The sequence below is a fragment of the Engraulis encrasicolus genome, chromosome 7 (assembly GCF_034702125.1).
Source record: "Engraulis encrasicolus isolate BLACKSEA-1 chromosome 7, IST_EnEncr_1.0, whole genome shotgun sequence".
Taxonomy (NCBI): domain Eukaryota; kingdom Metazoa; phylum Chordata; class Actinopteri; order Clupeiformes; family Engraulidae; genus Engraulis; species Engraulis encrasicolus.
Genome location: NC_085863.1, coordinates 36997625 through 37018881, shown reverse-complemented (window position 1 = coordinate 37018881; position 21257 = coordinate 36997625). Strand labels below are relative to the sequence as shown.

The 21257-nt window shown below is 39.7% G+C and overlaps 2 protein-coding genes across 2 annotated transcripts in view; one reads left to right on the top strand and one right to left on the bottom strand.

Annotated features, from left to right (window-relative positions):
• ufm1 (ubiquitin-fold modifier 1) overlaps positions 1–14468 on the bottom strand; it is a 22363-nt gene extending 7895 nt beyond the window's left edge. The window contains exons 1-3 of the mRNA XM_063203411.1: positions 14413–14468; positions 14262–14318; positions 12196–12253 (exon numbers count right to left, since the gene is read on the bottom strand). Of these exons, the coding sequence (XP_063059481.1) occupies positions 12196–12253; positions 14262–14318; positions 14413–14414 (117 nt within the window). The 5' untranslated portion in view covers positions 14415–14468. The remainder of the gene's footprint in view (positions 1–12195; positions 12254–14261; positions 14319–14412) is intronic.
• A 4981-nt stretch (positions 14469–19449) lies between these two features.
• Positions 19450–21014, top strand: LOC134452149 (uncharacterized). The gene is made up of 3 exons (XM_063202506.1): positions 19450–20252; positions 20471–20527; positions 20664–21014. The coding sequence occupies exons 1-3, from the start codon at positions 19628–19630 to the stop codon at positions 20825–20827; spliced, it is 846 nt and encodes a 281-aa protein (XP_063058576.1). The 5' UTR covers positions 19450–19627; the 3' UTR covers positions 20828–21014.
• Positions 21015–21257: the final 243 nt, after the last annotated feature.

The following is a 21257-nucleotide window of genomic DNA, read 5'->3' as shown; positions in this document are numbered from 1 at the left end:
GTATATCTAGGCCTATAAAGGGGATCAAGAGGCAGACTGATGTGAATAATATATAGAATAGAATAGAATAGAATAGAATAGAATAGAGTGTACAGATAAGGGAGTGGCATTGTGTGTGTGTGTGTGTGTGTGTGTGTGTGTGTGTGTGTGTGTGTGTGTGTGTGTGTGTGTGTGTGTGTGTGTGTGTGTGTGTGTGTGTGTGTGTGTGTGTGTGTGTGTGTGTGTGTGTGAGAATATATACATAAAGGACATACTCAGGCTGGTATTGCACATCAGTCATCCAAAGTTATTGCATAGATTGTCTTGCTTAATGTACATATTTCAGCTGAGATGGCCACTCTGTGACAATTATAACCATTAATTACAAGGCTGGCCTTTGTTCTGTAGTACGGCAAGAATTCAGCTCAGCACATTGCACTGTATCAATTATTGCACAACAACCGGAGGATGGAAGGAGATCAGGGGAACAAGAGATTGTAATGAACAGTCAGACAGTCCATGTGTGTGAAATGTGGTTTTAGTCTTTGGTCCTTACTTTGATGATACATCTGTAGTGCCAATGATACATCTGTACAGACCCAAGAACTCAGAACCAGGATAATGTCCAAGACAATGTTTTAGCTCTGTGACAGTGGGAAGTTCAGATAGGGCTAGGTCTATTCTCGCTATAGGTGTGCCTCCTGAAGGCAGCAATGATCTCTTTGGTTTTCTTTTTATTCAGAGTTAGAGACATTTGTCTCGGTCTCTGTACACCAGGCTGCCACCTTCAGTCCCTTTTGCTGGTCATGCTGCAGTCATGGACAGATAGACTTTAGATGGGGGCTCAGCATGCAGCCATGTGGGGATCCAGCCCTGCTGAACAGGGGAGCAGGAGGAAAAGAGAGTCTGTCTGTTATCTTCTGTTGGTAGAATTGTGCAAGTATAGACTTTAAATTGGCCTAGTTAAAATATACTGGAATGTACATCTGCAGTGTATCAATAACGGTGCTCAGCTGGAGAGAGAGAGAGCCAATGGCAGGCAGAAGAGCAAGTGGTAGTTTTAAGGTGCCGAGGCACAGAAATGGGCACTTCCCTGTCTTTCTCACAGCACATGAACACAATATTCTAAAAAAGGACTGCTAATTAACCCATTTTGTCCTAAGCCCTTTTTGAGAAAGGGTGCCCTCTTCCTATTAAATCCGCAATGTCTCAGCCTCCGAAGCACATACAAACATGAAATGAGTTACATTTAAAAGCCAATACCCTCCCCTTGCATTGTAATGTGCTCATTCAGCTCTAACATACCCGCATAGTTACAGTAATAAAACAGCTAAAATCTCAAGATCCTGAAAAACCTATATGTGTTTCCAGGACACAATGGGTTAAGTAATACGAGGAGGGGGTATCAAAAATCAGAATGTCCTTGCTGACTTGGAATGTCCTTTTTTGAATATTGTGTTCATGTGCTGTGAGAAAGACGAGGGTGCCCATTTCTATTAGCCTTGCGCACCATCCTACGTATTTCCGCCAAGAGACTTGACTCCACACTACTTCTGATACCAGTTTATATATATACCAAATATATATGCACATACAGTCACCCTCCTCTACTCTAACCAAAATTGTTTACTTGGTATACTAAGTTAACCTATTCCTAATCACCCCTCCTGGAGTTGCTGAATTGCAGCAACTGCTTGACTCCATGTACTCCATGCCTCTTCTTGCAGATGCAGTGTTGGATGAGGCAAGCACAAGTTGTGATGTCTTTGTGTGCCTTGAGAATACATGGGTTCTAAATTTTGTTTATAACCTGACTGCGAACCTAGCCGCGCACAACTCAGCCTCTGATTGTTGGAAACCGCTGTCTGTCAAAAAAAAAAGCTCACGTGGTTGGCTGCCAGTGTCTTGCCCCTCTTCATAACATTGTGTTAATAAACAATGAGAACCCATGTATAAGTGGCAGATACAGGAGCAGTGGGACTAAAGCCCTGTTCAATACCACCCATCCCACTTCGGTGACTGGCAGGAGGATAGGAAGGGGTATGTGGGCCTGACTCAATATAGAGATTTGATAATGTGGGGCATTTTATGTAACCATGTGCCATCTGAATTAGATAGGACTGATCATTGCAAAACGCCATACTTTGCTTTTGTTGCATTTGCAGCAAAAGTGCCATGCAGTGCATGATATTGGGTCATTCCACGCCAAATCAACAAGTGCCCGCGCACTTGGGTCTCAAAAAATTCTGAAAATATTACCAAGTGTACCCATGGTACTTAAGAGAAACACTGTAAATGTATTTGAATGTAAGATGTATACTCTCCGTGTTACAGCCAATTTTACTGGGGGAGGGGGGTGCCCATTTTGTTCACACTCTTTTTTTGGTCAAAGTTCACAAGCCCCTAGCTCAATAACTAAACCATGTAGGAAGCTCACATTTGGCATGCTGGTACATAGATAGGAATAGTTTGTTGCTACACTGTCAGTTTTGGTCTGTATGATGCTGCATCGTCATAGCATTCCCCCAAAGATGATACAAATTGTACTGGAGTTTTTGGCTGTGCTCTGTTTAGGCCTTCAGAATACATATTTGTGCCCAACATAGCCTCTTGATTTTTCCCCTTGTAGATACAAGTAGAAACACTCTCATAAAAAGCTATAAATAGGAAGGAAACCCCATCAGTGTTTGAAAAGAAGACCTCACAAGTCTGACAAATCATCTTGGGTGCCATTTTCAGAGCTCCAGAACCCCTTGTGGGATTGTCCACAGATTTTTATTTTATTTTTTTCTTCATTCTCCATGAATTCTTCTTTTTAAAAATGCCAATGAGACTTGTCTTATGTGATGTTTTCTTGTTTAATTTCCAACCTGAACATGGGCACCATGCACATTGAGAGCAATATGTTTTCTATGCGTTTCTTCCGCTGCCATCTGCTGGTCACAAAAAGTAACAACATGACTCTTTGTGCCTGACCTACTGTCTCTTTTGGTGTGTGAACCTGCTACCACATTGAACGCTCCTGAAATCATTGAAATTGAAAGGGATATCTGCACCCCTGCACAAGGACTCTCGGGTGATCATGTCTGGGCAAAATTTGCATTTGATTATTTAGTCTTTTTATTAAATGTTATAGAAATCATGTTGCTCTCTTTTTGCATTTTGCCCATGTTCAGGGTGGAAATTAAAAACGAAAACATCACATAAGACAAGTCTCTTTGGCATTTTTAAAAAGAAGACTTCATGGAGAATGAAGAAAAAAAATAAAATAAAAATCTGTGGACAATCCCACAAGGTGTTCTGGTGCTCTGAAAATGACACCCAAAATGATTTGTCAGACTTGTGAGGTCTTCTGGTCAAACACTGATGGGGTTTCCTTTCTATTTATATATTTTTATGGGAGTGTTTCTACTTGTATCTACAAGGGAAAAAAATCATGGGGCTATGTTGGGCACAAATATGTCTTCTGAAGGCCTAAACAGAGCACAGCCAAAAACTCCAGTACCATTTGTATCGTCTTTGAGGGAATGCTATGACGATGCAGGATCATACAGACCAAAACTGACAGTTTAGCAACAAACTATTCCTATCTATGTACCAGCATGCCAAATGTGAGCTTCCTACATGGTTTAGTTATTGAGCTAGGGGCTTGTGAACTTTGACCAAAAAAAGAGTGTGAACAAAATGGGCACCCCCCTCCCCCAGTAAAATTGGCTGTAACACGGAGAGTATACATCTTACATTCAAATAAATGTACAGTGTTTCTCTTAAGTACCATGGGTACACTTGGTAATATTTTCAGAATTTTTTGAGACCTAAGTGCGCGGGCACTTGTTGATTTGGCGTGGAATGACCCTATTGTGTGTCCTGCCAAATCACTGGAGAGGAGGAGGTTGATAGGCCTAATGGTTGGGAAGGAGTTAACATATATCAAGTAAATTCCTCACAATAACATGAACTGTTTTGATCCACGTTTCACCTTTCCACCATCCAAAGATATAATGTAAGCACCGCAATAAAATCGGCAAACAATGAATTCCTAATGCACAAAATGTAGATGTGCATATTATATTTAGGCACATTCAGACTTATGTGTGTAAATTTGTCTCATAATGGAAGAGGTGGATTGAGGTGGACATATTGCATCATGTTATAATAAGCATTAAAATAAAAGTGGAAGTAGAGAAAACATTTTCATTCAAAAGAACAGCTTATTGACATGAAAGTCAACTGTCACTTGTAAACATGAATTCAACCTATGAAATCATGTCCTTTGATTCTAATCTTAAATCTGAGTATGGAGATGAATTCTCCATGTATGACAACCTATAGCTACAATGTAATTAAGAGTCCACCTTGTCTGGTGATGGCGTCCATATTCGATTAATTCATTTTGAGGTAGGCCTATTAGAGAGGTTTTGAGCCTAATACACAGCATATTTGAATATTTGAATTAAGCACCCTTCAAAACCCCTTAAAATGCTGCATATCAAACATGAACACTATCAAAGACACTTGGGGAAATGTGGGAGATGAGACAAGTGCAGTATTTTGCAGTATATTGTTTTTTTGTGGTGTCACCCTATGTTCCTGTTGCAATCATGCATTCAGACTACATTGAAATCATTTCCTTTGATATCTATCTTAAATCTGAGTATGGAAATTCTCCCTGTATGAAAACCTAATGCTACATAATGTACTTAAGAGTTTACCTTGTGTAATCAAAGAAACGTACACTGTAGACTGGTGACGGCGGCCATATTGGATTCCTTCATTTTGATGTACTATGGGAATATACATTTATTTATACATCATATTGGCATTAAGCACCCTTCAAACCCCCTGAAAATGTTGCACATCAAACATGAACACTATCAAAGACAATATGTCCTTAAAGATATGGGCAGAGAGAAGTGCAGTATTTTGGGGTCAAAAATCTGTGTTTTTTTGTGGTGTCATCCCATGTTCTACTGCCCATAACTAAAGAATGGAAAAAGGTAGACACAAACTTCTTTTTCCAGGTGAAAGTAGACAGTCCAGTGTAGTTTTCTGTAGTATTTGTGTTCACAGAGACAAAGAGCATTTTTTCTGTGAATCTTGAAAGATTAGTAAAAAAATTAAAAATCGCTGACAATATGAGGCTCTCTGCTTTTAAAATGGCTGCCAGCCAATGGCATAAGCATTTTCTTCCAAGCTGAGCTTAAATCTGATGACATAATGGCTTTCCCCATGTCTGAAAACATAAAAATAAGTGCTATTTTCAAATTCATACCTTATTTAGTCCAAAAGAAAAGTGATTGCAGGATTTTAACACGGTGGCGGCGGCCATATTGGATTTTGCCCGTTTGAGGCATTTCGGTACATTTTTGCGTCCGGCATACGGCAGATTTGGATTCAGCACCCTTGAATACCCCTAAATCAGTTGTATGCCGAAAATTAACATGATTTGCCTTCAGGTGTCAACTTTTTGGAAAAATGACCCTGACTAGAAAGACTTTTTGGAACTTAGGAAGACGCTGAAGACGCACGGAAATGCTGTCGACTTCCTTGGGTCTTTTAGCGTTGCTCTCGACGAGAACAAGTTTCAAATGTCAACAGTTTAAAACTCCTTAGCGATCGCCCATCCATTGATTCTTTTCAAAACTAGGCTACAGTAGCCGTGCCTCTGTTACTTTAGACAGGCCAACTTTCCCCCTGCTGGTGCGCGCTCCCGCGGTGACTGATTTAAATAAATTCACAAATCCGACCTTCATGATTTGCTTGCTGCCTACTCATATGGTTAAACAACAAATATAGCAAACATTACAAAAAAAGAACAGACAACGAACGCCGGGCTAAGACAGCATAAGTGAAAAGGAGAATAGTGGAAGCTCGAGGAGGTTTAGAATGACAGTATCAGAGGAGGATTGGCGCGACTGTCATTACCTACTGCAGAAACACATGTCTTCGTCATGGATAAGAGGGTTGTTGAACATGTTTCAAAATGAACACTTCCCTCAACGTCGGCTATTTGTTCTCTTTTTCTGGGAATGTTTTAGGACCTAAACTCAACTTAAATGGACTCACTGAACTACTAGGCTACAGAACTACTGACTGAGCAGCGCCATGCATTGGCTGCCAGCAGATAGGCTACAAGCGAGGCAACACAGCGTGAGCGCGCAATCACCTATGAAGTTCAAGACACTTAGGCCTATATTACAATTACAAATTACAAATTAATTATAAATAATTATATATTTTTAATGTCCATTCGTCCATGGCTTGTACATTTCGTCTCGTCTTAGTCTCCTTGACGAAAATATTTTTTTATTTTCGTCATATTTTGATATGCTTGAGGCAATTTTTAGTGCGTCATCGTCTCGTCATCGTCAAGGGAAAAAGGGGCGTTGACGAAATATTTTCGTCATCGTCGTGGTTGACGAAATTAACACTGGCCTCTACAGAAGGTTAAGCAATATAGTGATTGAGCAATGTGTTCCATTTCTCCTCTGAGACGCCAACAGCCCTGCCAGCTGCAAATGACACAGCATCCTGGGGAGACACCAAGAGGCTGGGGGGCCTAAAGGGGGGTGGGTGGGGGTGTGGACAGTGGGCTAGACCAGTGTTTCTCAACCTTTTTTAGGCGAGGCACCCTTTCAAATCACAGCAAAATTCAAGGCACCCCTAAATCAACAAGTCGTAACATGGCATCGCATCCAATACCACACAAGCTTAGAAAAGTAACACATTTGGAGACGTCACACAACCTACGTTCGCAGTTGCAGCTTAATGGGGCTGATGAAAGATTCCACTGACTAAGCATTAATTTATTAATCTAGACAAATATGTACGATATTGCATAATTTATTTATCTGCCACGTTTCCACGGCACCCTGGTTGAGAAACACTGGGCTAGTCTAAGGGTTCAGTCGTCCTGGGCCCTGGGAGGAAGGTGGACAAGAATTGGGTCCACATACATGGTATGTATTGGATTGGGGGAGTCGTTCAAGATTTTCTTCCTGGGCCAGCCAAAGCTATCAAAAGCCAGGCATCCCTGGCCTAGAGTCAAGAAAACCACCAGGCTCTGGATTTCATTCCAATGCAATGTCAATGCAACATGGTCCACTGGCTGCATCATTCTATGTGGTCAACGGGAGCCTTTGGGACATGGGCCATAGTTCTCATAGAAACCCTACAGCCTACAACATACATACAGTTTTCAAGATGTAGCCACATCCACTGGTGCCATTTCTGCCTGTATGTTTGCCAGGGATGTGGCACATCACTTTGGCACCAACAGTCAACAACATTCAGACAGACTGCGATTTACCACCTGTAGTTAAGTTACAGTTCAAAAGCAGTTCAGGGGTTTTCCCCCAGCACTACATTGGGTGTGTCATCTTAATATGTGTACAGCACAATTTAAATTAGCAGATGTTCCAAGCCAAAAATCTCACAAGCTCAGCTTTTCATGACATTCCTGGGGGGAGTTTCTCAAAAGAGAAGTTGTTAGCCTGTTAGCAACTTCGGTAGTTGCCAATGGGAAAATGCATTGAAAACAGCAAAGTAGCTCATGTAGTTAGCAACTTTGGTTTTGAGAAATTCACCCCTGATATTGGCGTAGAAGCCAGCGCTTCAGAGAAAGCTACACTCAATCAGCATATGCCTGAGACGTAAATCAATGATATTACTACTATTGCATTGTTGATACCAGATCAACAAATATAGAATGCATTTGCTAATATAAACAATGAAAAATGAAAAAAGGTCGCACCATTCATAGGTTTCTTTATTACACAGATATGTAATAAAGAAACCTATGCATGGTGCAACCTTTTTTCATTTTTCAGTTTTACAATATCTTGGTCAGCACCCTTAAAAGGAAGAGAAAAACAGTTGGGTGACGCCTGCTCCAACCCTTATGAACTTTAATATAAACAATACAATCTGTGCTTGTATGGACTGAACAAAACACTCAGATGCTACACAGATGGTGCTTGCAATACTACAAGATGAAGGCAAGCATACAATTTTCTACTACTTAGTCCTGCAATGACAAGGAAAGCCTTAATCCAAAACTAAAGAAACTGTTTGAAGAGTCATCATCACTGTGTCAGCATATCTGGACAAAACACAATCAACTTTCTACTCCACTAACTTGCTTCAATTGCAAAACTATGTGAAATGAATCAATAAAGATCTGAAAACTGATGCCGAGCAATGGCATTTCTGCACAGTATCTGAGGGAAATGGCAACTATTCAACCCCCTCGAGGGATCACTTCATAATTCTTATTCTGTGAATCAAGATCAGAAAAATCCTTTAAGCAGCACCCCAAGCCTGATATCAGCACTTCAAACTCCACACAGGGATCCAAAACGATAAGACGATCCAACACCTATTGAAGAGCCAAGCCAGCGTAAATCAATTGCTTGAAAAGAGAGATGTACGTAATGGATAACATCCACAGCACAGGCAACAACTTGCCTTCACAAAAAAGCCGCAAAGGCAAAAATCATAATTGAATCCTTTAATCTCTCTCTCTTTCTCACGCCCTCTCTCTCCACAAGCCAACTTGTGTTTACTCCATTTAAGCTTATTAGTGAACTGCAGCACTATCAGTTTGAGTGGAAAAGTAGCTCGACAATGTCTTATCCATTCTTCTGTATGTGGGCATGTGAGTAAAAGATTGATTTCTGATACGAAACGACATCACTTTCTAAGGCAAAAGTACACTGCAATAGCAAGGTGTTGTGCAATGAAAAGTATGATGACATGAAAGTTATCCCTTAGTCTAGTCATGCAGGGACAACACAGTACCTCCCATATTTTGACATGCATACGGGTCATTTCACGTGAAATCAGACACTTTGGGACCCGACCGACCCGGATTTCAATCATACTTGGTGTGCCTTTTCAGTAGCAAGGTAGCACCCCAGAACTGCATTGGTTTGAATCTGACACTAATATTAAGGGAGAAACAGACTAGGAAAGGTTCACATGTGAGGGTAGGACACTATACATTCAGCCTTGAATATATCAGTCAGTGTTAGTCACAAAAAGATGCCTGTGGTGTTGTTTGAAAGCTCTTTTCTGGCTCTACATATTACACAATCGCCTTGGAATACAACTACTCTCAGAATATGAATTATGATAAATTGAAAAATTAAAAATTGAATATCTAAAAAACTCATATTTTAAAATGTCCAGTTCCTTGTCCAAACGTAGCCGGCAATGTCATGAGCAGCACCTAAAATGCTGGTGTTCGGTTTGTTATTCATTTCAGAGAGAAGTTGACTCACAAATATGGCATCATACAGACCACTTACTAATAATATGGTAATACCATAGTAGCATCACATGACAAAACAAAAACAAAACAAAAATGGTCAGTGTCCATGGTCCCAGGTTTCAGAAACTAAGGCAGATGTCCATTTATACACACCAAATGATGATATGTGAATGTTTGAACATTCCTTCTCTGTGTACCTGTGCCATCTTCCCTTTACCGTACTTTAAAGAGATAATCAATGGCTACACTCTCATTTTGTACTCTACCAGTGCATTTGAAGCAGCAGCTGTGTCTTTTGTAGATAATGTATAAGTACGTCCCTTTGCAGTTACAGGTTCCACTACCAGAAGCACATCCTTATGATCCATGACAAGTCTATCTAATCTGAAGGGAAAAGTGAAGGATGGAGATGGCCCATGAGGATGCAGGAAGTTCAGTTTCACCTCTCCAGTGCTCGGCATACATTCCTCAGCACATGCTAGCCACCAGTTGCCATCATATACAGCTACAACATACCCTTTGATGCTTGAAAATGTAACACATTCCTTTACTGAGCTCACTCTTTCAACTCTGCCTTCTCTGAATGCTGAAAATGGCCTAACTTCCACTGTGTCCATTGACAATGGGCAGAAGCTGTGTAGTTTTTGAGTACCTGGAATAGTTCTTGCAGATTCAAACCTTTTCAACAGGTTCTCAGCTTCATGATGGTACATCTCTGTTGTGGCAAACTGGCAATGGATGTTCTTGACATTATCCTTGACTGACTCCCTTGAACCAGGAACGTTTTTAAAACTATAGTTTTATAATTCAAGATGCTATTCAATCATTTCACTGGAACAACCAGTGCATGCCACAATCCATCCATTTGTATGCTACTACCAAGATCAGTTGAAACTGGGGGAAAAAAAATCTGTTTTGGTGTTAGATTTTTTTCCCCAGTTTCAACTGATCTTGGTAGTAGCATACAAATGGATGGATTGTGGCATGCACTGGTTGTTCCAGTGAAATGATTGAATAGCATCTTGAATTATTTGTTTTAAAAATGTTCCTGGTTCAAGGGAGTCAGTCAAGGATAATGTCAAAAACATCCATTGCCAGTTTGCCACAACAGAGATGTACCATCATGAAGCTGAGAACCTGTTGAAAAGGTTTGAATCTGCAAGAACTATTCCAGGTACTCAAAAACTACACAGCTTCTGCCCATTGTCAATGGACACAGTGGAAGTTAGGCCATTTTCAGCATTCAGAGAAGGCAGAGTTGAAAGAGTGAGCTCAGTAAAGGAATGTGTTACATTTTCAAGCATCAAAGGGTATGTTGTAGCTGTATATGATGGCAACTGGTGGCTAGCATGTGCTGAGGAATGTATGCCGAGCACTGGAGAGGTGAAACTGAACTTCCTGCATCCTCATGGGCCATCTCCATCCTTCACTTTTCCCTTCAGATTAGATAGACTTGTCATGGATCATAAGGATGTGCTTCTGGTAGTGGAACCTGTAACTGCAAAGGGACGTACTTATACATTATCTACAAAAGACACAGCTGCTGCTTCAAATGCACTGGTAGAGTACAAAATGAGAGTGTAGCCATTGATTATCTCTTTAAAGTACGGTAAAGGGAAGATGGCACAGGTACACAGAGAAGGAATGTTCAAACATTCACATATCATCATTTGGTGTGTATAAATGGACATCTGCCTTAGTTTCTGAAACCTGGGACCATGGACACTGACCATTTTTGTTTTGTTTTTGTTTTGTCATGTGATGCTACTATGGTATTACCATATTATTAGTAAGTGGTCTGTATGATGCCATATTTGTGAGTCAACTTCTCTCTGAAATGAATAACAAACCGAACACCAGCATTTTAGGTGCTGCTCATGACATTGCCGGCTACGTTTGGACAAGGAACTGGACATTTTAAAATATGAGTTTTTTAGATATTCAATTTTTAATTTTTCAATTTATCATAATTCATATTCTGAGAGTAGTTGTATTCCAAGGCGATTGTGTAATATGTAGAGCCAGAAAAGAGCTTTCAAACAACACCACAGGCATCTTTTTGTGACTAACACTGACTGATATATTCAAGGCTGAATGTATAGTGTCCTACCCTCACATGTGAACCTTTCCTAGTCTGTTTCTCCCTTAATATTAGTGTCAGATTCAAACCAATGCAGTTCTGGGGTGCTACCTTGCTACTGAAAAGGCACACCAAGTATGATTGAAATCCGGGTCGGTCGGGTCCCAAAGTGTCTGATTTCACGTGAAATGACCCATAAGAAGCATACTGTATTGAATGTCCAAAGACAATGCAAGTGCCAAACTGAACTCCTTTAACTTCTGAATTCATGTAATAAACTAAAATCCTTCCACTGAATCTGGGATCATGCCATAACAAACTTTTTTTCCCACAATCCCTTCTCAGAGGTCAGGAATACATCTTCAATCATCTTGGGCAAAGCATATGTTGTTAACTATGGGCTAAGTTCAGCGACTGCGAGTCTACTCCATTTGACAACTTTTACCACGCACCCAAAGACAGATGCCTGCTACTACTACTTTCCAGAGTTTGAACATGCCTACAATTAAAACTAAGTTTAGCAAAAGCCAAGATGCATCAGCCTCTCTGCTGTATGGTTCCAACATGAACAAGACTACTGTGAAATAACTACGGCAAAGGCTACTGTACTATACAGTACTGTAGTACTGGTATAGCCATGTGACACACAGCATACATGAGCCTTGAAAAAAAAATCGTCCACCAACGTAAGTTACTTTGCTGCCCCAGACTGAAAGTACCGCTAGGTGTCTGGCACTACAAAGTCGGAGATCCAACTAAAAAATTGGCTTTATTTCTCCCTACAAACCCACAGAACCGTATCCCAGGAGGGTAAGTGACAGGACAACTAACTAATGATGGCATCTAACTACAGAGAAAGACTCACCTCCTCAGCTGCAAATTTCAGCACAGCTGTAAACGGTGTGCCTTCAGGGACACTTAATCTGAAATACAATTAGGCAGAGTATTATTATCTAAAAGGAAAAGGAGCAATGAATGTGCAGTGGTGTGTGTGCAAAATTAGACGTTAAGGAACTCCAGAAAAGGGGAGCTTGGTTAATATTTTTTTAAACATAGGAAATGTGTTTAGGAAATCGGAGTGAAGAGTACATTGTATCAGAGAGAACTTAGAGTACATAGCAATTTATGCATGATGTTGGGGAGAATGATACAACCTATTCTGGTAAGACATTGTAATCACTGAGGTCAGGCCCCATTGGACACAGTTACAGTAGGAAGGCACGTCAGCCTATCAGGTTCAATATTCGGTAACACTTTATTTTAGGGATACATCTATTAGCACTAATTCATACAATGTGTCTGTATAAGTAACTCATAAGGTATGTACAAAGAGGGGGGCACTGTGGCGCAGCACGCTAAGCCCCCAACATTTGGGCTTGCATGCCCATGGGGTACCCCGGTTCGAGTCCGGCCGGGGTCATTTCCCAATCCCACCCCGTCACTCTGTCCCACTTGCTTCCTGTCACCATCTCAGACTGTCCTATCAAATAAAGGCATAAAAGCCCCTAAAAATATATATATTTTTAAAAAAAGCAAAATTTGTACAAATATGTACAAATCAAAATTTTATAAAGCAAAATCAAACATTTGTTAGGCATGTATTCGCAAATGTCTTGTTCTTGCACAATAAGGGATTTATTACCAATTTAACCTTAGTAAGGACCTAGTAGGCCTTAGCGTTTGCTTAGTACATGCCTTACAAGTTACTTATGCAGGCATTAACATTGTGTTTATTAGTGCTAATAGATGTATCCCTAAAATAAAGTGTTACCCAATATTCTTAGCTAAAGGATATGCTCAAGCCATATGTTCCTACCAGGGCAATGCGTTCCTCCAATACCAACCGTTTAGTCTTGCCCTCTACTCACACAAGGCAACCTCAGTCCAAACGGTTTTCGTTCATTGTTTCTCAATGGTGGAATGAGCTACCAGAGCAGGGTCATCCCTCTCAACCTTCAAGAAACTAGTGAAGATTCACCTCTTCCGAGACAGCTTCCCTGCTTAACACTCTAACATAACTAATTCTACTCCCCTTGTAGCCTTTAGTTTTTAGTCTCTTTCCTTAGTCTTAGTCTCTGAGGTCTTCCTTAAGCCACTGCTATTAACATCTCTTATGTACCTAACATCTATGTACCTAATTTGCTTTTAACATCCTTTTAAATCCTTTACTTAAGTTATTTTTTCTTTATCACTGTGTTGGACATTGTTGCCAGTGTTGCAACTGTACACTGCGCCTAGATGTCTTGCTTATCATCCAATTTGCCTTGTTACCTTCCTATTATTTAATGTTGCTTCTATTAGCTTGTGTTTGACAATGTTGTCAGTGTTGCAACTGTAGGCCTACACTGTACCTTGAGGTCTTGTTTACTTTTTGCTACTTTTTAATGCATTGTACTCTTCTTTACTCTTTGTAGGACACTGCTATCAGTGTTGCAACTGTACACTGTGCCTTACCCTGTTCTTGTTTAAATTGAGCCTTAAGTCGCTTTGAACAAATGCGTCTGCTAAAAACTAATGTAATGTAAAAGGTTCAATATTCAAGGTTTTATTTGCTATTCACGGTTTAAGTAATGGCAGTGACTGACAGCCAGGCAGGAGAAGGTAGAGATATAATGGGAGAAAACTCCAGTGTTACAAGTTAACAATCACTATAGTGTTGTATACACCGACAAATAATCTGGAGAGTGAAGACATCGTAAATGGTCGTCATGTTTGTTGACATAAATCATTCACGTGCATTTGAGAAGTTTCCTGAATCTGAACTATTTAGAACACACAGTTAAAATGAGACAGGAAACGACTTTCCTTCGTATGCACAGACCAAAAGAAAGATTGCAATTAGACAATTTGGCTGAGCAAAGCGTTTTTTCCATACCGTATGTTTTCATGGGCTAACTAGATTGCAGAAGACTGTGATGATCTGTCACTTACACTTTGTAAGGTAGCCTCGGATCCGACGTCAGGGTTATTTTAAATGTGACTTTCGACCTGTTAACAGGCAATATTTACAGTGTTACAAACAGCAACAGACTTCGCATACATACGCGCAGAAGAATGGTTTAATTCATTGTGATAAACTTACATCTTGGACGATTTTTACAGTGAATCACTACTCCACCAAGAAGCAGGAAGCTGGAAGGACCCAACAGACACGTCACAGATTACTCATTGCTGAACATTACAGCATGGTTGCACGAAATGGGCTCACCTTGGTCCAAAAACACGATTTAAGTGCATTGAAAATATAATGGATATTATATATTTAGCTAAATCAATAGCAAACAAGCCCGAACTATACAATATCTGTGCAGGCATATCTTAGACAACCCAACATATCTTTACCGTAAAGAACATAATACACCAGCCATGTTTACTCAGACTGACTCACATTACAGGGAACTGAGCGTGGTAGGAAATGTAGGCCTACAGAGGAATATAGTTTGTATTTTGAATATTACGTAAAAAAGTGCTAAAGGTGCATAAATAAATAAACGGGGGAACACAACAGCTTTTGAAAACCTTTAAATAAATAAATAAATAATAATAATAATAATAATAAAAGATGTGTCCTAATAGGCCTAGGCTACTGCATTAGCCTATAAAATCTAAGGCAGGGGTGTCAAACGTACGGCCCGCGGGCCGCCAGAGGGTTCCATCCGGCCCGGATGTAAAAAAATATATATTAAGTTTTTTTTTTTTTTTCAATGAAATAACCGAAATGCACAATTACGCCCCTCGGAGCAAAATCGAGACCTGCACGACATTAACCCAATGGTCCCTCTGTTATACTGTATATATGTAGTAAAATGCACATCACACTTCTATTATAAATGGTGAATTTGTACTGTAACAGGCATTTGATAAAGCTCATATATTATAGACCTCATATATAGAGGTAAAATGTTAATACTTCTCATTCGTATTGTATTTGTATTGGTTGTAATTAAATAATAAATATAATTGGATTTGTATTGGTTCCTATTCAGCTGAAACTGGAAACGGGATGTTAGAATTCGTGAAAATGCAGGAAATTACATCTAAGAAATACAACATTTTCTTAATTCACGGTTGCCAATGAATGAATGAAGTCAAGGAAATTTTGCATATCACTGATTCTTGAGAAAGCGGCTAAAACATGTCTCTACAATAAACTGCCAATTCTGTTGAAAATAAACTACATTTTCTTGAACAAAATGAATCCAGGTAAAGACAAAGGGGTCTGTTACATAAATGTACAGTCGTTTGAAATATTTAAGTGTAATTTTATTACTTTTCATGGCTATAAACCTGCCCACACCCTGTAAAAACAGCTGTCCCAAGGACAGACATCATCATTTCAATTGACTTAAAATGTAAAAATCACTGATATTATTGAATAATATCACCATGATGTGAAAGTCCATATTGAAGTGGTTCTGCAGATATGCACATAGTGCGTGTAAAGCAATATTTACTACTATTTTCTGATTGCTCAAAGTGTGTCCAGCATATTAGTCACCACCGTCAGATTTTTTTTTAAAGACAATAAAATCAGGTATGCGCAAGGTCATTGTCATTACTTAGGACCCCTTTTCAAACCTTTAGATCTACTGAGTACTTCACCATCACTGAAGCTCCTGTAAGTTTACTAATTTCTCCTCAATTTGATAATTTGTTTGGACACTGGTACTGTCCCAACCATAAACTGTCAACACCGTCGGGGCTTTTAATAGTATTATTGTTACATTAATGTTAATTATATATACTTTTTCAGAAGCGTCATGAAGCCCCTAAGAAACAGAGCGAAAACGAAGTGGCTAATGTGAGCAAAAAATGCACAATATGTAAAAGAGTGTTTTTTTGTCTCACACCGTCAGATGTCACCACCGTCAGATTTTGTTCCGCTCATCATCTTGTTCCATATTTTACTAAATTGTGCTAGTTAATGAAACATTACCAGACATGTTAGTAATAATTGTGCCCCAAACATATACTCCAGCCTCCACTGAGGTGCATTTGGAAGGTTTTTTGTCACAAAAACTGACGGTGGTGACATGTGATGTAGTTCACAAAAAAGCATGTGTTTTACATGTTTTTGACAAGTTTTAAGAATATGCTTCCAATAAGTATCTACAATTATGTTGAATTGTAAAAGTAATTCACTTAAATACAGTAAACTTATTTTTTTTACTTCTAATTCTGTCTGACGCTGGTGACAAAACCAAGAAAGAGCCCATTTTATGAAAAATGTAATACATGGGGAGCTTGGCCAATACATTCACTGCACAGCCAAGACGTTAATCTATGTTATTATATGGTGTGACGTCATCGGTCGAATGCTCCATTCATTTCAACGGGGCTCCCCAACGTTCGCACGTCTGTTATTTTTCGATAACGGACGGGTTGGTCTAAAACAGACCGCTGTCAATGGCAACAAGACTTTTCACTGCTAAAGCGACTTTTCAACAAGACTCTAATCAGCTGCTGTGATAGACAACACCTGTTGTCCTGGCTACCTACTGTTGCCTAGCGGTGTTCCACAACGGCACTGTTTTGTTTTGCGCAGCAACAATCTTTTGACATTAAAAACTATAATAGACTTAACATTAAATAGGCCTAAAGAAATGTCCCCGCCATGTGTGAATCATTTAAGTATATCCATATAATAAGCGGGTTAACTTTCGGCGAGTCGGTCGCTTTGTGGAATAGGCCTAGGCCTAGCAGCACTTCCGCTCCGCGTCGGGGTCTAAAGATTCTCTCTGTCGTGCTGCTATTCCACGGTAGTGACCTTCACGCCGAACCCTACATACACCTCTATATTTTGGATTTGAACAACTTAAAACCTGTTTATGCCACATTTTTAATAATCTAGGCCTACTTCCTAGAGTATCTAACAAATGAAGAAAAAACACATGCACAAACATACTGTGCACACACAAACATAAAGTGTTTATGCTAGATGTCATTCACTTGAGAGGGGTATTTATTTTGCTAAATGTAGGTAAGAATTAGGTCACTTTCACCACCTTCAGATTACTGTCACCACCGTCAGTTCTTAAGTCACCACCGTAAGAAGGAGTTTTGGACATTTTAAATGAATGTGCTTACAAAATTTTCCTTTGTAGTTGTTGAATTATCAAAGTAATAGCAAATTTAAGCCTACACAAATATTTGTGAAATTACAAAAAATTGTTTGATCTATTTAGCCATTAAGTAAGCATTGTCTGACAGCACATATTTTTAAATTAGAACACATGAAGCAGTATTAAAATAGAATGAAAGTGAATTTTCAACATTTAAAGGCGTATGTGTGAACCAAAAAACACACACAATCACTTAAAAACTCCAGATACATATGCAACCAAATCAATACACTTTTTATTGCTTTTAATTGTGTCTGACGGTGTTGACAAAAAACAAGGTATGATCGGAGAAAAACCTGATTTCTGAAAAAAATGGAAAATGGGGAGATTGGCCTTGTGCATTTCTGAAAAGCCAAGACCTTTGTCTACGAGGATATACCATATTATTTTGTAATTCACTTCGTTTTTTTCTTTCAAGATTACAACCAGTTTTAGCCACTTTCTCAAGAATCAGTGATAGGATTATCAGTATTGCATTGCTTTCTACATATTCAACACACTTAAAACGTGATAGTACTAATCCTCTGCTTTATGTTTCTTTTTTCCCGATGATGTTACTAATGCGGCCCGCTTGAGGTCCACATGGGTTGTATGCGGCCCCCGGACCAAAATGAGTTTGACACCCCTGATCTAAGGGCATTATAGGCTATAGGAGGGCATTATTTTGAACATGCTGAATGGATAGATAAATCAAGCAAACACACAAACAAACAAATAAATAAATAGGTGTGTGCGTGTGCGCGTGCGCACGCACACGCACGTACGTGCGCGCGTGGACACACACACACACACGCACGCACGCACACACACACACAAATATTGTTTTGTTGCCACATTACAGTTAGAAGGTAAGACAGTACTGACGTATTGTATTACTTTTTTTTTTTTTTAAATGAGTGCTATGAGCTCCGACAGGCTGCATTGGCAAGGCAATGAGGCAGTGCTGAGCTCCGCAGGGCTCCTTCCCAATTTAAACTGCCATCACACCCTCACCCCCTCACTGCCTTTTCCTTCAGCCAGTGGCCACATGCAGCACAGATGAGCCTGTCAGGACTCAGCTGGGTGCTGTGACATTGCTAGAAGGAGTCCACAGTCTCTTGCCTTATATGCTTAAAGCTGCTAGCGGGGAAGCCAGCAAGGAGAAAAGGTGGCATTATATAATGTACTCATCATTATCAGAGATAATGGATTAATAGTGACCAGTGGCAGTACACATTTCTTTACTGTAGGCACACAATAGAATGCTGCAAGTTCAAAGATCTGACGATCTGACACTCCTTCAAGCACTCAGAGATTTATAATGTATGCCTCACATTCACCCTTCACACACACACTCACACACCGGTAGCGGTGTCTGCCACGCAGTAGCACCCTCATGCCACAGGTACACATGTGTTAAACAAGGTAACAATGACCCTTACCTTTATTTCTTAAATTGTTTTCTTACAGTGTTTATTTATTTATTTATTTTTTACTAAATCTGAATGAGATAGGAAGAAGCCCCTACATGCTGTTATTTGAATTTAAATTGTTAAAATTAATTTAAAAAAAAATAATTAATTGTAATTCAATTTTTTTAATATTATTTTTCTTAGCATGAAGCCCATTAACCCATTTTAGCCTGGAGCGACATATACGCTGCATTCAGGATGTTGAGATTTAAGGTTTTTACTAAAAATGTGAGTATGTTAGAGCTGAATGAACACATTCTGATGTAAAATGAGGGTCCTAGCTTTTAAATGCAACTTACTACATGTTTTTCTGTGCTTCACAGGCTGAGATATTTAGGTTTTAATAGGCAGAGGGTACCTTTTCCCAAAAAGGGCTTAGGCTAAAATGGGTTAAGAATGTATTTATATATTTCAAATAACATCAAGTTCATTGGAACAATCTACCTGCACTGTTGAGTGTCAACACTGATGACATCATGGATGGAACACACTGAGAATTCTGACATCACAATGGGAGCTCTGATATCACTTTGAAGAGAACACTGTATCACTTCAGTTTGATTACACAAAGACAGCAGCAAAAAGAAAAAACAGCTTACCGGTATATACTTATTGAATTTGCGCAAACTCAACTTTATGATCATCGACATCCTATTGCAAAGATGCCTTTAAAAGCAGACACCAAGTGGAAGGAGATGAGATAGCTTAAAATTATACATTGAAAATGGAGGATGATGGGCATGAGGAAAGGCAGCCGTCAGGCTGCTGCTTCATGGCAGCTCTGAGGTCTTTGGTGACCACTGTCAGGGACAGTATAAGGAGGAGACGAGTAAGACAGCGGCAGAAGAATTACCGCATTGCTAAGATGCATGTGGAGGAGGAGGGGGTAGGGGCAGAGAAGCCAAAGGGCACGAAAAGAAAGAGATGGGTCCTCAACCGATTTAGGAGGAGGCCGAAGGACAGACAGGCAGCAGCGGCTGCGAAGACTGCACCGAAATCAAGCACAGAAAAAGCCATCAAGGCCCCTCAGCCCACTGAGACCATTGAGGGTAAGGAGGAAGTGGTCTCCGAGACACCGGTTGAGGCTGCAGGCCTACAGGCCGACGAGGCATCTCCTATGGTTACTGATCATGCCGCTGATGATGCTGATCAGGCTACTACTGATGATGATGATGATGATGTTAAATTGAAGGTGAAGATTGTGCACATCCCAGGAAAAGGTGCAGGACAAAGGCTGACTGTGGAGTGTGCGGACCTCTCACCCCGAAACTACGATGATGATGGCGATGCCAAATCCACTGAGGAGGCCAGGAGATGCTGCGAGGATGTAGTCCACTCTACCCTTCTGGGTAAGAATAATAATAATAATAATAATAATAATAATAATAATAATAATAATAATACTCTTAATGCACATACAGTACAGTATACGTTATATTGAACACCTGCACATATACAGTATAGTCCTGAGTCAATGGTATACCGTATACCTATGTATGTGAGTTTCTACACATGTTGTTTTCTTCTCTGAAAAGAAGGTCTTGCTTTGTGTCTTCTGTTGTTTTAGACCAAAGAGCCAACTGTTATAACACCATGCCACCATCCAGCTATGACTACCTCATGGGTGAGTAAACATAAGTTAAATTAAATCAGTTGTCCTCACGGCTTACTGTAAGATACAACCGATACATATGTTGATAAAACCAATATCAATCATTTTTCATTTCATCACTATGTTTTTCTTTTCCATCTTGGCAAAGGTTATGACACACCAGAGGGACTGACAACACTGAGACACATCATGGAGACCGACAAGTCAGAGGCATGGGATCTATTCGTGCTACTCAGCCTCACAGTCACTTTAGGAATAATTACGTTTTACTTCTTTGTTTTCCTTTTTGAAATCATAACCGAAGATGTGTAATGCAAGAACGACATGGACCGGATGTGTGCGTGGGGGAAACATACCGTGAGTGTGGAGGACAACTTCACAATGAAAAATGTAACTCCAAAAGGAAGAAAAGGGGATTACAACTTCTAAATGAATCCAACAACAACAAACCAACTTTCAAACTTTAAACATTTCTTTAAAATAAAATCTCCAAAATACATCATTCTATGTTGTGCCTTTTCTTATAGATATAGAGTTTTTTTATTCTGGCATGTGTCAAAACTTTTTTATTCAATCAGTCATCCTGTGTGTACCTTGTTAAAGGGACACTGTGCAGGAAATGGTCAAAAAAGGTACTGCAACTATGCTGCTCATTGAAACTGGGCTGCCTATTGCCAAATTTGATCATTACATGAAAGTTTACTAAGTAATAAACAAATATTTTCTAGTATGGTCCAAGTTC

What these genes read in the sequence shown, in the direction of transcription:
- LOC134452149 (XM_063202506.1), top strand. Translation starts at nt 19,628, where the DNA reads ATGGAGGATGATGGGCATGAGGAAAGGCAGCCGTCAGGCTGCTGCTTC. An exon ending in AGTCCACTCTACCCTTCTGG is followed by an intron (nt 20,253 to 20,470) that starts GTAAGAATAATA and finishes CTGTTGTTTTAG; the next exon opens with ACCAAAGAGCCAACTGTTAT. An exon ending in CAGCTATGACTACCTCATGG is followed by an intron (nt 20,528 to 20,663) that starts GTGAGTAAACAT and finishes ATCTTGGCAAAG; the next exon opens with GTTATGACACACCAGAGGGA.